At 46.1% G+C, this 17,141-nt stretch overlaps 1 protein-coding gene across 1 annotated transcript; it reads right to left on the bottom strand.

Annotated features, from left to right (window-relative positions):
* Positions 1-218: 218 nt before the first annotated feature.
* On the bottom strand, positions 219-17,031 carry LOC129858533 (uracil phosphoribosyltransferase homolog). Its single transcript, XM_055927837.1, has 7 exons — positions 16,656-17,031; positions 10,802-10,844; positions 10,631-10,700; positions 7,045-7,107; positions 6,774-6,935; positions 3,211-3,309; positions 219-1,963 (listed from the first exon to the last, which is right to left on the bottom strand). Exons 1-7 carry the CDS (start codon positions 16,928-16,930, stop codon positions 1,857-1,859), a joined length of 819 nt encoding a protein of 272 aa, XP_055783812.1. The 5' UTR covers positions 16,931-17,031; the 3' UTR covers positions 219-1,856.
* Between the last annotated feature and the right edge of the window lie 110 nt (positions 17,032-17,141).

The following is a 17,141-nucleotide window of genomic DNA, read 5'->3' as shown; positions in this document are numbered from 1 at the left end:
TCAGATAATAACACGTATCGTAGATAATGAAGTTATATGACTCAGTAACATCAGATAATAACACGTATCGTAGATAATGAAGTTATATGACTCTCAGTAACATCAGATAATAACACGTATCGTAGATAATGAAGTTATATGACTCAGTAACATCAGATAATAACACGTATCGTAGATAATGAAGTTATATGACTCTCAGTAACATCACATCTAAAAAGTTCAGCATTGATTTTTTTATTTTATTCACACTGATCTTTGGGATGTCTAGTATGGTATGGTGTGGTGTGGTCTGGTGTGGTCTGGTGTGTTGTGGTCTAGTCTGGTGTGTTGTGGTCTAGTCTGGTGTGTTGTGGTCTGGTGTGTTGTGGTCTAGTCTGGTGTGTTGTGGTCTGGTGTGTTGTGGTCTAGTCTGGTGTGTTGTGGTCTGGTGTGTTGTGGTCTAGTCTGGTGTGTTGTGGTCTAGTCTGGTGTGTTGTGGTCTAGTCTGGTGTGTTGTGGTCTAGTCTGGTGTGTTGTGGTCTGGTGTGTTGTGGTCTAGTCTGGTGTGTTGTGGTCTGGTGTGTTGTGGTCTAGTCTGGTGTGTTGTGGTCTAGTCTGGTGTGTTGTGGTCTGGTGTGGTGTGGTCTAGTCTGGTGTGTTGTGGTCTAGTCTGGTGTGGTCTAGTCTGGTGTGTTGTGGTCTAGTCTGGTGTGTTGTGGTCTAGTCTGGTGTGTTGTGGTCTAGTCTGGTGTGTTGTGGTCTAGTCTGGTGTGTTGTGGTCTAGTCTGGTGTGTTGTGGTCTAGTCTGGTGTGTTGTGGTCTAGTCTGGTGTGGTCTAGTCTGGTGTGGTCTGGTGTGTTGTGGTCTAGTCTGGTGTGTTGTGGTCTAGTCTGGTGTGTTGTGGTCTAGTCTGGTGTGTTGTGGTCTGGTGTGTTGTGGTCTGGTGTGTTGTGGTCTAGTGTGTTGTGGTCTAGTCTGGTGTGGTCTAGTCTGGTGTGGTCTAGTCTGGTGTGGTCTAGTCTGGTGTGGTCTGGTGTGTTGTGGTCTAGTCTGGTGTGTTGTGGTCTGGTGTGGTGTGTTGTGGTCTAGTCTGGTGTGGTCTGGTGTGTTATGGTCTGGTGTGGTGTGTTGTGGTCTAGTCTGGTGTGGTGTGGTCTGGTGTGTTGTGTTGTGGTCTGGTGTGGTGTGGTCTGGTGTGTTGTGTTGTGGTCTGGTGTGTTATGGTCTGGTGTGGTGTGTTGTGGTCTAGTCTGGTGTGGTGTGGTCTGGTGTGTTGTGGTCTAGTCTGGTGTGGTGTGGTCTAGTCTGGTGTGTTGTGGTCTGGTGTGTTGTGGTCTAGTCTGGTCTGGTGTGTTGTGGTCTAGTCTGGTCTGGTGTGTTGTGGTCTGGTGTGGTGTGTTGTGGTCTAATCTGGTGTGTTGTGGTCTAGTCTGGTGTGTTGTGGTCTAGTCTGGTGTGGTCTAGTCTGGTGTGTTGTGGTCTGGTGTGGTGTGTTGTGGTCTAGTCTGGTGTGTTGTGGTCTAGTCTGGTGTGTTGTGGTCTAGTCTGGTGTGTTGTGGTCTAGTCTGGTGTGTTGTGGTCTAGTCTGGTGTGTTGTGGTCTAGTCTGGTGTGTTGTGGTCTAGTCTGGTGTGTTGTGGTCTAGTCTGGTGTGTTGTGGTCTAGTCTGGTGTGTTGTGGTGTGTTGTGGTCTGGTGTGTTGTGGTCTGGTGTGGTGTGGTCTGGTGTGGTGTGGTCTGGTCTGGTGTGTTGTGGTCTGGTCTGGTGTGGTCTGGTGTGTTGTGGTCTGGTGTGGTGTGGTCTAGTCTGGTGTGGTCTGGTGTTTTGTGGTCTAGTCTGGTGTGGTGTTTTGTGGTCTAGTCTGGTGTGGTGTGTTTGTCATTCTGTCCCAAAGTACTTCTGTCCAAAGTGTGTGGGGGCGACCGGGTGCAGCTCTGTGGTGAGCAGGGTGATCTCTGGGAACTCTTGGAGAATGGCCTTGGCTCCTAGAGAGATGTAGAGAAAGGAGGAGATAGTGAGAGACAGTGGAGGACGGATGTAGAGAGGCAAATAAAGGGAGGATGAGAGAGAGGAGTGTTACCTACCGTGTGGGGTGGAGGAGAGAGAGAGAGAGGATAATGTGTTACCTACCGTGTGGGGTGGAGGAGAGAGAGAGAGAGAGGATAATGTGTTACCTACCGTGTGGGGTGGAGAAGAGAGAGAGAGAGGAGGATAATGTGTTACCTACCGTGTGGGGTGGAGAAGAGAGAGAGAGGAGGATAATGTGTTACCTACCGTGTGGGGTGGAGAAGAGAGAGAGAGAGGATAATGTGTTACCTACCGTGTGGGGTGGAGGAGAGAGAGAGAGGAGGATAATGTGTTCCTTACCGTGTGGGGTGGAGGAGAGAGAGAGAGAGGATAATGTGGTACCTACCGTGTGGGGTGGAGAAGAGATAGAGAGGAGGATAATGTGTTACCTACCGTGTGGGGTGGAGGAGAGAGAGAGAGAGGATAATGTGTTACCTACCGTGTGGGGTGGAGGAGAGAGAGAGAGAGGATAATGTGTTACCTACCGTGTGGGGTGGAGGAGAGAGAGAGAGGAGGATAATGTGTTACCTACCGTGTGGGGTGGAGGAGAGAGAGGAGGATAATGTGTTACCTACCGTGTGGGGTGGAGGAGAGAGAGAGAGAGGATAATGTGTTACCTACCGTGTGGGGTGGAGGAGAGAGAGAGAGGAGGATAATGTGTTACCTACCGTGTGGGGTGGAGGAGAGAGAGAGAGAGGATAATGTGTTACCTACCGTGTGGGGTGGAGGAGAGAGAGAGAGGAGGATAATGTGTTACCTACCGTGTGGGGTGGAGGAGAGAGAGAGAGAGGATAATGTGTTACCTACCGTGTGGGGTGGAGGAGAGAGAGAGAGAGGATAATGTGTTACCTACCGTGTGGGGTGGAGGAGAGAGAGAGAGGAGGATAATGTGTTACCTACCGTGTGGGGTGGAGAAGAGAGAGAGAGGAGGATAATGTGTTACCTACCGTGTGGGGTGGAGAAGAGAGAGAGATGAGGATAATGTGTTACCTACCGTGTGGGGTGGAGAAGAGAGAGAGGAGGATAATGTGTTACCTACCGTGTGGGGTAGAGAGGAGGATAATGTGTTACCTACCGTGTGGGGTGGAGAAGAGAGAGAGGAGGATAATGTGTTACCTACCGTGTGGGGTGGAGAAGAGAGAGAGGAGGATAATGTGTTACCTACCGTGTGGGGTGGAGAAGAGAGAGAGGAGGATAATGTGTTTGGGTTGGAGTCCATGCTCAATCAACACCTGCACCGCCTCGATCACAGTGTTACCTGTACCTGGACACACACACAAAGTATTACCTGTACCTGGACGGACGGACACACACATGGACACACACATGGACACACACACAGTAGTGGTACCGGTCAGTCTGGTAACATTATGTCTGGATCTAGTAGTGGTACCGGTCAGTCTGGATCTAGTAGTGGTACCGGTCAGTCTGGATCTAGTAGTGGTACCGGTCAGTCTGGATCTAGTAGTGGTACCGGTCAGTCTGGTAACATTATGTCTGGATCTAGTAGTGGTACCGGTCAGTCTGGTAACATTACGTCTGGATCTAGTAGTGGTACCGGTCAGTCTGGATCTAGTAGTGGTACCGGTCAGTCTGGATCTAGTAGTGGTACCGGTCAGTCTGGATCTAGTAGTGGTACCGGTCAGTCTGGATCTAGTAGTGGTACCGGTCAGTCTGGTAACATTATGTCTGGATCTAGTAGTGGTACCGGGTCATTACGGTTCCTTATTTCACTGAAAGAATAAAAGTTTTGGTTTCAAAATAATAGTTTCCGGATTCGACCATATTAATGACCAAAGGCTCGTATTTCTGTGTGTTATTATGTTATAACTAAGTCTATGATTTGATAGAGCAGTCTGACTGAGCGGTGGTAGGCAGCAGCAGGCTCGTAAGCATTCATTCAAACAGCACTTTCCTGCGTTTGCCAGCAGCTCTTCGCTTTGGGATGCACAGCGCTGTTTATGACTTCAAGCCTATCAACTCCCGAGATTAGGCTGGCAATACCATAGTGCCTATAAGAACATCCAATAGTCCATTTTGCCACAACTTTGGAAGTATGCTTTGGGTCATGACCAAGCTTTAACTTCCTGACTGATGTCTGAGATGTTGCTTCAATACATCCACATAATTTTCATTCCTCATGATGCCATCTATTTTGTGAAGTGCACCAGTCCCTCCTGCAGCAAAGCACCCCCACAACATGATGAAACCACCACCGTGCTTCACGGTTGGGATGGTGTTCTTCGGCTTGCAAGCCTCCCCCTTTTTCCTTCAAACATAACGATGGTCATTATGGCCAAACAGTTTTATTTTTGTTTCATCAGACCAGAGGACATTTCTCCAAAAAGTACGATCTTTGTCCCCATGTGCAGTTGCAAACCGTAGTCTGGCTTTTTTATGGCGGTTTTGGAGCAGTGGCTTCTTCCTTGCTGAGCGGCCTTTCAGGTTATGTCGATATAGGACTCGTTTTACTGTGGATATAGATACTTTTTGCCTGTTTCCTCCAGCATCTTCACAAGGTCCTTTGCTGTTGTTCTGGGATTGATTTGCACTTTTCGCACCAAAGTACGTTCATCTCTAGGAGACAGAACGCGTCTCCTTCCTGAGCGGTATGACGGCTGCGTGGTCACATGGTGTTTAAACTTGCGTACTGTTGTTTGTACAGATGAACGCGGTACCTTCAGGCATTTGGTTCATCCTTGGGAGCAATTTCCAGACTCGTGGAGGTCTACAATTCTTTTTCTGAGGTCTTGGCTGATTTATTTTGATTTTCCCATGATGTCAAGTAAAGAGCCACTGAGTTTGAAGGTAGGCCTTGAAATACATCCACAGGTACACCTCCAATTGACTAAAATGATGTCAATTAGCCTATCAGAAGATTCTAAAGCCATTACATCATTTTCTGGAATTTTCCAAGCTGTTTAAAGGCACAGTCAACTTAGTGTATGTAAACTTCTGACCCACTGGAATTGTGATACAGTGAATTATAAGTGAAATAATCTGTCTGTAAACAATTGTTGGAAAAATGACTTGTGTCATGCACAAAGTAGATGTCCTAACCGACTTGCCAAAACTATAGTTTGTTAACAAGAAATTTGTGGAGTGGTTGAAAAACGAGTTTTAATGACTCCAACCTAAGTGTATGTAAACTTCCGACTTCAACTGTATTTCATATGTTCTGAGCAACGAACTTAAACGTTAGCGTTTTTTACACATTTTGCACTTTTACTTCTCCAACACTTTGTTTTTGCATTATTTAAACCAAATTGAACATGTTTCATAATTTATTTGAGACTAAATAGATTTTATTGATGTATTATATTAAGTTAAAATAAGTGTTCATTCAGTAGTTGTAATTGTCATTATTACAACCACAAAAATAAAAATATCGGACGATTTAATCGGTATCGGCTTTTTGGTCCTCCAATAATCGGTATCGGCTTTTTGGTCCTCCAATAATCTATCGGCTTTTTGGTCCTCCAATAATCGGTATCGGCTTTTTGGTCCTCCAATAATCGGTATCGGCTTTTTGGTCCTCCAATAAATCGGTATCGGCTTTTTGGTCCTCCAATAAATCGGTATCGGCTTTTTGGTCCTCCAATAAATCGGTATCGGCTTTTTGGTCCTCCAATAAATCGGTATCGGCTTTTTGGTCCTCCAATAATCGGTATCGGCTTTTTGGTCCTCCAATAATCGGTATCGGCTTTTTGGTCCTCCAATAATCGGTATCGGCTTTTTGGTCCTCCAATAATCGGTATCGGCTTTTTGGTCCTCCAATAATCGGTATCGGCGTTGAAAAATCATAATCGGTCGACCTCTAATTGTGATATCATTATGGGTTATTGTGATGTCATTCTGGGGTATTGTGATGTCATTATGGGGTATTGTGATGTCATTATGGGGTATTGTGATGTCATTATGGGGTATTGTGATGTCATTATGGGGTATTGTGATGTCATTCTGGGGTATTGTGATGTCATTCTGGGGTATTGTGATGTCATTCTGGGGTATTGTATGTAGTTTGATGAGGGGAAAAAACGATTTAATCCAATTTAGAATAAGGCTGTAATGTAACCGAAAGGTTGCAAGATTGAATCCCCGAGCTGACAAGGTACAAATCTGTCGTTCTGCCCCTGAACAAGGCAGTTAACCTACTGTTCCTAGGCTGTCATTGTAAATAAGAATTTGTTTTTAACTGACTTGCCCAGTTAATTAAAGGCAAAAAACATATTTATTTTTTTAAATGGGTCTGAATACTTTCAGAATGCACTGTATGTCCAGGTGTATAACTAGACTGGTGCACATTAAGAATATAATTTGAAGTTATTAGCTGAGAGTTTATAAATTGGGTGGTAGTTATCTAGGTCAGAAGGATCTCCACCTTTGTAAAGGGGGAGGGACATGCACCGCCCTCCAGATCTTGTTTTCAGAAACCATTCTTCCAATAGGTGGCCAGCGGAGGGAAAATGGTTATTAAAACCATCACAACTGTTGTGGGACCAGAACCTGTCATAACCTGCTGGCCAATGAGGGGGGTTTGACTGAATTTGATCAACTGCTGGTTCTAATGTATTTGTCTAAAGTTAATGACGACGTGTTAACAACAGGAAATTATACTTTTTCACCATTTTCACTATTTGCTGAAAAAAACTCCAGGATTAGTAAAAAATAACCCAACATTCAAGACATCTGTAATATCTTCCCCTTTGACAGGATCTTTGTACTTACTCAGTATTGGGTACATGAGCAGCACCTTCCTCCTGTTAATGTCCGGGGGGAACTTAGCATAGTAGACCTTAGCCTCCTGGGTCTCTTCATCACTCTGGATCAGGATCTTCCCGATGCGGATGGACCTACAACAGTCCCTCAGACCCTGCTCCATGGCCTCACCTGGGGGATGGACAGACACAGGTCCCTAAACAGGTCAGGTATGTGAAAAGAAGAGGACATATTTTTCAGTAGAGGGCGATACCAGAAAGGTTGTTTGTCTTGAACTCACCACTTCTCATGATGCTGACTCCACAGTTACCTCTCTCAAACTTTACACCTTCATACATGTGTCCTGGAGAGACATGAAGCAGAATGTGAATAGTGTGTACGGGTCGGCGTGTAGAGGTTAGGGGTCGGCGTGTAGAGGTTAGGGGTCGGCGTGTAGAGGCTAGGGGTCGGCGTGTAGAGGTTAGGGGTCGGCGTGTAGAGGCTAGGGGTCGGCGTGTAGAGGCTAGGGGTCGGCGTGTAGAGGCTAGGGGTCGGCGTGTAGAGGCTAGGGGTCGGCGTGTAATTAGGGCGTCCACCCACACGGTGCTCAGAATGACAGAAATCACATTTAGAATATGGTAATTCATATAAACAGAACATGCAAGTCGAGGATGCAACGATGTGAGGTAAGCAGGAATCAGGAGGATAGAATTATGGTCAGATTTACCAAATGAAGGGTGAGGGAGTAAAGGTGGTCTAGAGATATTTTCCCTCTGGTTGCACATTAAACATGCTGGTAAAAATGAGGTCAAATGGATTTCAGTTTCCCTGCATTAAAGTCCCCGGCCACTAGGAGCACCGCCTCAATGAGCATTTTCCCATTCGCTCATTGTATGCAGTCTTAGTGCCAGCATCGGTTTGTTGTGGTAGACAGCTACAATGAATATAGATGAGAACTCTTTTGGTAAATAGTGTGGTCTATAGCTTATCATGAGATACTCTACCTCAGGCGAGCAAAACCTCAAGACTTCCTTAGATTTCGTGCACCAGCTGTTGTTTACAATTATACATAGACCGTCACCGCTTGTCTTACCAGAGGCTGCTGTTCTATCCTGACGAAAAAGCGTAAAACCTGCCAGCTGTGTTATTCATGTCGTCGTTCAGCCACGAGATATTACAGTTAATGTCCCGTAGGTAGGATATACAGCCACGAGATATTACAGTTAATGTCCCGTAGGTAGGATATACAGCCACGAGATATTACAGTTAATGTCCCGTAGGTAGGATATACAGCCACGAGATATTACAGTTAATGTCCCGTAGGTAGGATATACAGCCACGAGATATTACAGTTAATGTCCCGTAGGTAGGATATACAGCCACGAGATATTACAGTTAATGTCCCGTAGGTAGGATATACAGCCACGAGATATTACAGTTAATGTCCCGTAGGTAGGATATACAGCCACGAGATATTACAGTTAATGTCCCGTAGGTAAGATATACGTGCCCGTAGTTCAACTATTTTATTATCCAATGATTGTACGTTGGCTAATAGGACCGATGGTAAAGGCAGATTACACACTCGCCATCGGATCCGTGTCTTTCTCCTGCGAATGACGGGGACGAGGGCCTTGTCGGGTGTCTGGACTAAATCCTTTGCGTCCGACTCGTTATAGAAGAAAAACGTATTCCAGTACGGGGTGAGTAATCGCTGTCCTGATATCTAGAAGCTATTTTCGGTCACAAGAGACGGTGGCAGAAACATTATGTACAGAATTAGTTACGCTAAAAAACACAATAGCAGAATTGGTTTAAGAGACTGTAAAACAGCAGCCATTATTATTAACAGAGATTAAAAAATAAACAGCCATTAGATATTTAGTAAATAGATCTAATAGGCTACTTTGAAGCAAGGTAGGACACGCCTCATATGTATCAAAACGTTCACATTTCAAACAATTAAATGATGTTTTCAAAATGCCTGCTGCCTCATTGGGAAGTAGTGTGAGAAGCCCCGACGTAGCCCCGACGTAGCCCCGGCGAAGCCCCGACGTAGCCCCGGCGAAGCCCCGACGAAGCCCCGACGAAGCCTTCCGTTGAACATTCCACGTTCAAAACAACTGGGATTTTGTTTTCCCGTCTAACTCAGAATTCCAACGCGGGAACTCTGGACTCTTTCTAGAGCGCCGACTTTTCGACCTGAAGATCACCGACGTCATGATTTGACAGCGCATTTTTCCAAGTTCCCACAATGCACCACTGTCTGACAGATTTTCCACTCAAAGGCTCTGTACGCTGTACGGTGTGACGAACAAGATGCATACATAACGAAAACACGTAACGAATGTACTGTACACGCGCCAATTTAATTCCACTAAATTATGCAAATGCCCCTATAGACCGATAAGCATGTCCAGATTAATGTATTTCTGTCATCTGGTATTTCCATCAATGAAGAAGCTATAAAACATTATTTCACAATGGGATATTTTTCTTCTTCTCCCAGACAATTGGCCTGCGCCAATTTTATTCATAAAAAAACAGCTAACGGAAACCCTGCTATAGGAGTGGTCACAGTGCACTCTGAGTAGGGGTTAGGGAGTAAGAGTCAGTACCTGTAGGAGTGGTCACAGTGCACTCGGAGTAGGGGTTAGGGAGTAAGAGTCAGTACCTGTAGGAGTGGTCACAGTGCACTCTGAGTAGGGGTTAGGGAGTAAGAGTCAGTACCTGTAGGAGTGGTCACAGTGCACTCTGAGTAGGGGGTTAGGGAGTAAGAGTCAGTACCTGTAGGAGTGGTCACAGTGCACTCGGAGTAGGGGGTTAGGGAGTAAGAGTCAGTACCTGTAGGAGTGGTCACAGTGCACTCGGAGTAGGGGATAGGGAATAAGAGTCAGTACCTGTAGGAGTGGTCACAGTGCACTCTGAGTAGGGGTTAGGGAGTAAGAGTCAGTACCTGTAGGAGTGGTCACAGTGCACTCGGAGTAGGGGTTAGGGAGTAAGAGTCAGTACCTGTAGGAGTGGTCACAGTGCACTCTGAGTAGGGGTTAGGGAGTAAGAGTCAGTACCTGTAGGAGTGGTCACAGTGCACTCGGAGTAGGGGTTAGGGAGTAAGAGTCAGTACCTGTAGGAGTAGGGGTTAGGGAGTAAGAGTCAGTACCTGTAGGAGTGGTCACAGTGCACTCTGAGTAGGGGTTAGGGAGTAAGAGTCAGTACCTGTAAGAGTAGGGGTTAGGGAGTAAGAGTCAGTACCTGTAGGAGTAGGGGTTAGGGAGTAAGAGTCAGTACCTGTAGGAGTGGTCACAGTGCACTCGGAGTAGGGGGTTAGGGAGTAAGAGTCAGTACCTGTAGGAGTGGTCACAGTGCACTCTGAGTAGGGGTTAGGGAGTAGAGTCAGTACCTGTAGGAGTGGTCACAGTGCACTCGGAGTAGGGGGTTAGGGAGTAAGAGTCAGTACCTGTAGGAGTGGTCACAGTGCACTCTGAGTAGGGGTTAGGGAGTAAGAGTCAGTACCTGTAGGAGTGGTCACAGTGCACTCTGAGTAGGGGTTAGGGAGTAAGAGTCAGTACCTGTAGGAGTGGTCACAGTGCACTCTGAGTAGGGGTTAGGGAGTAAGAGTCAGTACCTGTAGGAGTAGGGGTTAGGGAGTAAGAGTCAGTACCTGTAGGAGTGGTCACAGTGCACTCGGAGTAGGGGGTTAGGGAGTAAGAGTCAGTACCTGTAGGAGTGGTCACAGTGCACTCGGAGTAGGGGTTAGGGAGTAAGAGTCAGTACCTGTAGGAGTGGTCACAGTGCACTCTGAGTAGGGGTTAGGGAGTAAGAGTCAGTACCTGTAGGAGTGGTCACAGTGCACTCTGAGTAGGGGGTTAGGGAGTAAGAGTCAGTACCTGTAGGAGTGGTCACAGTGCACTCGGAGTAGGGCAGCTGGTTCAGTCCTTCCTCCACCACCAGTCTGATCTGAGGATGAAGATCAACAGTTCTAACTCTTCATGCTATTTTTCCGGGAAATGAACTACTGTAGTTACTAGCTAGCTGGCGACTTGTAAAATGAATCTTACCAGTCGGTCTGCACAGAACACAAAATCCCCTCTGCTGGTTGTCCTGCAAAACATGAACAAACATAATTTGTCCTGTTGAGGCCACAGCACCTTGTTACTTTGCTCCCACCTCTGAGTTGAGTACACACACACGGCGTCGGAGACGATGGCTGATGTTTTTTACGTGTCCCCAACCGATTTGTGTTTTTATGTTGTTGTTTATTTGCGTTGTTTGTAACTTATTTTGTACATAATGTTGCCGCTACCATCTCTTATGACCAAAAATAACTTCTGGACTTCAGAACAGCGATTACTCACCACGGACTGGCAGAAGCTTTTGTTTTTCCTTTAACGAGTCCGAAGAGCCCGACATACTGCTTTCACCGGGAACAAAACCCAAATCCCCGTCATTTGCGTGAATAAAAGAGGATGGAGGTCCGGGCTGCCTTCTGAGAATTCGTAGGCGATTGAATAAACCCCCCTTGCCTTCTGTCCCTACTAGCTAGCGTGCAATCATTGGAAAATAAAATCAACGACCTACGAGGAAAATGAAACTACCAACGGGACATTTCAAAACTGTAATATCTTATGCTTCACGGAGTCGTGGCTGAACGACGACATTATCAACATACAGCTGGCTGGTTATACGCTGCACCGGCAGGATGGAACAGCGGACTCTGGTAAGACAAGGGGTGGCTGGTTATACGCTGCACCGGCAGGATAGAACAGCAGCCTCTGGTAAGACAAGGGGTGGCTGGTTATACGCTGCACCGGCAGGATGGAACAGCGGACTCTGGTAAGACAAGGGGTGGCTGGTTATACGCTGCACCGGCAGGATGGAACAGCGGACTCTGGTAAGACAAGGGGTGGCTGGTTATACGATGTATCGGCAGGATAGAACAGCAGCGTCTGGTAAGACAAGGGGTGGCGGACTATGCTTATATGTAAACAACAGCTGGTGCACGATATCTTAGGAAGTCTTAAGGTTTTGCTCGCCTGAGGTAGAGTATCTCATGATAAGCTGTAGACCACACTATCTACCTAGAGAGTTTATCTGTATTTTACGTAGCCGTCTATTTTTATGTTTACATACCTCCACAGTCAGAGACTGGCACTAAGACCACACTCAATGAGCTGTATACCACCATAAGCAAACAGGAAAACGCTCACCCAGAGGCGGCGCTCCTAGTAGCCGGGGACATTAATGCAAATTTCTATCTACATGTTAAATGTGCAACCAGAGGGGGGGGGGGGGGGGGATGTACTCTAGACCACCTTTACTCCACACAAAGAGACACGCGTCAAAGCTCTCAATTGCCCTCCATTTGGAAAATCTGACCATAATACTATCCTCCTGATTCCTGCTTACAAGCAAAAACTAAAGCAGGAAGCACCAGTGACTCGGTCAATAAGAAAGTGGTCAGATGAAGCAGATGCTAAGCTACAGGACTGTTTCGTTAGCACAGACTGGAATATGTTCCGGGATTCTTCCTATGGCATTGTGGAGTACACCGCATCATTCATTGGCTCCATCAAGAAGTGTATCAAGGACGTCGTCCCCACGGTGACTGTACGTACATACCCCAACCAGAAGCCATGGATTACAGGCAACATCCGCACTGAGCTAAAGGCTAGAGCTGCCGCTTTCAAGGAGTGGTACTCTATCCCGGAAGCTTACAAGAAATCCCGCTATGCCCTCCGACGAACCATCAAACAGGCAAAGTGTCAATACAAGACTAAGAACGAATCGTACTACACCGGCTCCGACACTCGTCGGATGTGGCAGGGCTTGCAAACTATTACACTGGTAGGCCCTCGTGTCACTGGTAGGCCCAGTGACACAAGCCTACCAGACGAGGTAAACTACTTCTATGCTCGCTTCGAGGAAAATAACACTGAAACATGCATGAGAGTTCCAGCTGTTCTGGACGACTGTGTGATCATGCTCTCCGCAGCCAATGTGAGTAACATTCACAATGCCGCAGGGCCAGACGGATTACCAGGACGTGTACTCCGAGCATGCGCTGACCAACTGGCAAGTGTCTTCACTGACATTTTCAACCTCTCCCTGTCCCAGTCTGTAATACCAACATGTTTTAAGCAGACCACCATAGTCCCTGTGCCCAAAAACACTAAGGTAACCTGCCTAAATGACTACCGACCCGTAGCACTCACGTCTGTAGCCATGAAGTGCTTTGAAAGGCTGGTCATGGCTCACATCAACATTATCCCAGAAACCCTAGACCCACTCCAATTTGCATACCGCCCTAACAGATCTACACATGATGCAATCTCTACTGCACTCCACACTGCCCTTTCCCACCTGGACAAAAGGAACACCTATGTGAGAATGCTGTTCATTGACTACAGCTGAGCGTTCAACACCATAGTGCCCTCAAAGCTCATCAATAAGCTAAGGACTCTGGACCCTAAACACCTCCCTCTGCAACTGGGTCCTGGACTTCCTGACGGGCCGTCCCCAGGTGGTAAGGGTAGGTAACAACACATCTGCCACGCTGATCCTCAACATAGGGGCCCCTCAGGGGTGCGTTCTCAGGCCCCTCCTGTACTCCCTGTTCATTCATGACTGCATGGCCAGGCACGACTCCAACACCATCATTAAGTTTTCCGATGACACAACAGTGGTGGGCCTGATCACCAACAACAACGAGACAGCCTATAGGGAGGAGGTCAGAGACCTGGCCGTGTGGTGCCAGGACAACAACCTCTCCCTCAATGCGATCAAGACAAAGGAGATGATTGTAGACTACAGGAAAAGGAGGACTGAGCACGCCCCCATTCTCATCGACGGGGCTGTAGTGGAGCAGGTTGAGAGCTTAAATTTCCTTGCTGTCCACATCACCAACAAACTAACTAGAATGGTCCATGCACACCAAGACAGTCGTGAAGAAGGCACAACAAAACCTCTTCACCCTCGGGAGACTGAAAATATTTGGCATGGGTCCTCAGATCCTCAAAATGTTCTACAGCTGCACCATCGAGAGCATCCTGACTGGTTGCATCACTGCCTGTTATGGCAACTGCTCGGCCTCCGACAGCAAGGCACTACAGAGGGTAGTGCCTACGTCCCAGTACATCACTGGGGCCAAGCTTCCTGCCATCCAGGACCTCTATACCAAGCGGTGTCAGAGGAAGGCCCTAAAAATTGTCAAAGACTCCAGCCACCCTAGTCATAGACTGTTCTCTCTGCTACCTTTTAAAATATTTTATCAAGGTTTAAGATAAATGATTAAATAATTCTACCCGGAAACTTAACCATTAGGGATTAGAGGTTATGTAGCATAGACAAGGAGTAATTAAAGCTGATAAACATACGTCCAAATAGGTTGGACCTGGGAAGAGAGGTTATGTAGCATAGACAAGGAGTAATTAAAGCTGATAAACATAAGTCCAACTAGGTTGGACCTGGGAATGTATGTGTGTGCCGAAAGAAAACAAAGAGGAGCATTAACCTATGTTTGAACCGACCCGGCTATAACTCTGGGGAGATAAGATAGGACAGGGAGACAAGACAGGACAGGGAGACAAGACAGGACAGGGAGACAAGACAGGACAGGGAGACAAGACAGGACAGGAAGATAAGACAGGACAGGGAGATAAGACAGGACAGGAAGATAAGACAGGACAGGAAGATAAGACAGGACAGGGAGATAAGACAGGACAGGAAGATAAGACAGGACAGGAAGATAAGACAGGACAGGGAGAACCCCTCCAGGTTTCCCTTATCCGGGGGGGGGGGGGACTGGAACTGTCAGCTGGGTAGTGGTCAACTGTGGTGAGAATTGTAGAGACCAAGAAAGCTCTTCTAATGTTAGTGTGTATGTATGTGCGTATGTTAAGAGAAGGTTATAAAGGGAACATCATTGTATATGCACAGGAGAGCTCTCGCAAATAAACTTGGATTTGATCAATTGTGAGCTGGGAATTCTGTCTGTTTCATTTAAAACCAGAACTTTACAACCTCTGGGTTGCAGACCGATTAAGATCATTTAAATTTATGAACATTGATTACAAAATTCTATAACACTACCGCATTGCAAGCGGTACCGGAGCGCCAAGTCTAGGTCCAAGAGGCTTCTAAACAGCTTCTACCCCCCTATAAGACTCCTGAACATCTAATCGAACCCAGACTATTTGCATTGTCCCCCGCCCCTTTTAACTCCACTGCTACTCTGTTATTATCTATGCATGGTCACTTTAATAACTCTACCTACATGTACATATTACCTCAATTAATCGGTGCCCCAGCACATTGACTCGGTATCCCCCTATATATAGTATCGCTATTGTCATTTTACTGCTGCTCTTTAATTACTTGTTACTTTTATTTCTTATTCTTATTTTTTAAACTGCATTGTATTCAGCATTTCACTGTGAGGTCTACTACACCTGTTGTATTATGCATTTCACTGTAAGGTCTACTACACCTGTTGTATTCAGCATTTCACTGTAAGGTCTACTACACCTGTTGTATTCAGCATTTCACTGTGAGGTCTACTACACCTGTTGTATTCAGCATTTCACTGTAAGGTCTACTACACCTGTTGTATTCAGCATTTCACTGTGAGGTCTACTACACCTGTTGTATTCAGCATTTCACTGTAAGGTCTACTACACCTGTTGTATTCAGCATTTCACTGTGAGGTCTATCAATCAATCAAGTTTATTTAATATAGCCCTTCGTACATCAGCTAATGTCTCGAAGTGCTGTACAGAGACCCAGCCTAAAACCCCAAACAGCTAGAATGCAGGTGTAGAAGCACGGTGGCTAGGAAAAACTCCCTAGAAAGGCCAAAACCTAGGAAGAAACCTAGAGAGGAACCAGGCTATGAGGGGTGGCCAGTCCTCTACACCTGTTGTATTCAGCATTTCACTGTGAGGTCTACTACACCTGTTGTATTCAGCATTTCACTGTAAGGTCTACTACACCTGTTGTATTCAGCATTTCACTGTAAGGTCTACTACACCTGTTGTATTCAGCATTTCACTGTGAGGTCTACTACACCTGTTGTATTCAGCATTTCACTGTGAGGTCTACTACACCTGTTGTATTCAGCATTTCACTGTGAGGTCTACTGCACCTGTTTTATTCAGCATTTCACTGTGAGGTCTACTACACCTGTTGTATTCAGCATTTCACTGTGAGGTCTACTACACCTGTTGTATTCAGCATTTCACTGTGAGGTCTACTACACCTGTTGTATTCAGCATTTCACTGTGAGGTCTACTACACCTGTTGTATTCAGCATTTCACTGTAAGGTCTACTACACCTGTTGTATTCAGCATTTCACTGTGAGGTCTACTACACCTGTTGTATTCAGCATTTCACTGTAAGGTCTACTACACCTGTTGTATTCAGCATTTCACTGTAAGGTCTACTACACCTGTTGTATTCAGCATTTCACTGTAAGGTCTACTACACCTGTTGTATTCAGCATTTCACTGTGAGGTCTACTACACCTGTTGTATTCAGCATTTCACTGTGAGGTCTACTACACCTGTTGTATTCAGCATTTCACTGTGAGGTCTACTACACTTGTTGTATTCAGCATTTCACTGTGAGGTCTACTACACCTGTTGTATTCAGCATTTCACTGTGAGGTCTACTACACCTGTTGTATTCAGTATTTCACTGTAAGGTCTACTACACCTGTTGTATTCAGCATTTCACTGTGAGGTCTACTACACCTGTTGTATTCAGCATTTCACTGTGAGGTCTATTACACCTGTTGTATTCAGCATTTCACTGTGAGGTCTACTACACCTGTTGTATTCGGCGCATGTGACACATAACATTTGATTTGAAACACTATGTAGCCAAATAAAAACATGATCACCAAGACAAACACTCACTTGTCTCTGATGATGGTCTGTAATTCTAGTATCTGACTGTTAAGAGGAAGCAGTTTGAGTTGAGGTCCAAGGTTTAAAACATCTGGGCCGAGCCCACCACCATTCGGACAGTTCCCGTTCAAACGCTGCCTATTGACGTCATCCACCGCTTCAGAGATTGGCGCCACCGGAACGCTGCTGCTGTTGTTACTGCTCGCGGCGAACCGAACATGCTTGGTTAAGTTATGTTCTTGGCCGGTAGTAACGTTATTTAACGACTGGTTGTGGCAGGGCATGTTGCTGTACTCACTGTATATTGTTAAAAAACGAATAAAGTTAGCTATTTGCTGACAACGAGCCGTACGTGTCACAACGTTGGTGACGTCAACACCCCCGCCTGGTTTCAGGAAATGACGACATTCCCTCAACACTTAGGAAGGTCACAAGGACGTGATTGTTTAGAAATCGTATCAATCAGAAGAGTAAAACCTACATTACAAGCAACAC

This window comes from Salvelinus fontinalis, chromosome 6, assembly GCF_029448725.1.
Source record: "Salvelinus fontinalis isolate EN_2023a chromosome 6, ASM2944872v1, whole genome shotgun sequence".
NCBI lineage: Eukaryota > Metazoa > Chordata > Actinopteri > Salmoniformes > Salmonidae > Salvelinus > Salvelinus fontinalis.
Note: the sequence above shows the minus strand (reverse complement) of the source record. Positions and strands in the feature narration are given on the sequence as shown.

Coding starts and splice junctions, on each gene's coding strand:
- LOC129858533 (XM_055927837.1), bottom strand. CDS start 16,930: ATGCCCTGCCACAACCAGTCGTTAAATAACGTTACTACCGGCCAAGAA. Junction 7,108..10,630: donor CACTGTGACCACTCCTACAG/GTACTGACTCTT, acceptor ATGTCTCTCCAG/GACACATGTATGAAGGTGTA. Junction 3,310..6,773: donor GCTCATGTACCCAATACTGA/GTAAGTACAAAG, acceptor GTGTGTGTCCAG/GTACAGGTAACACTGTGATC.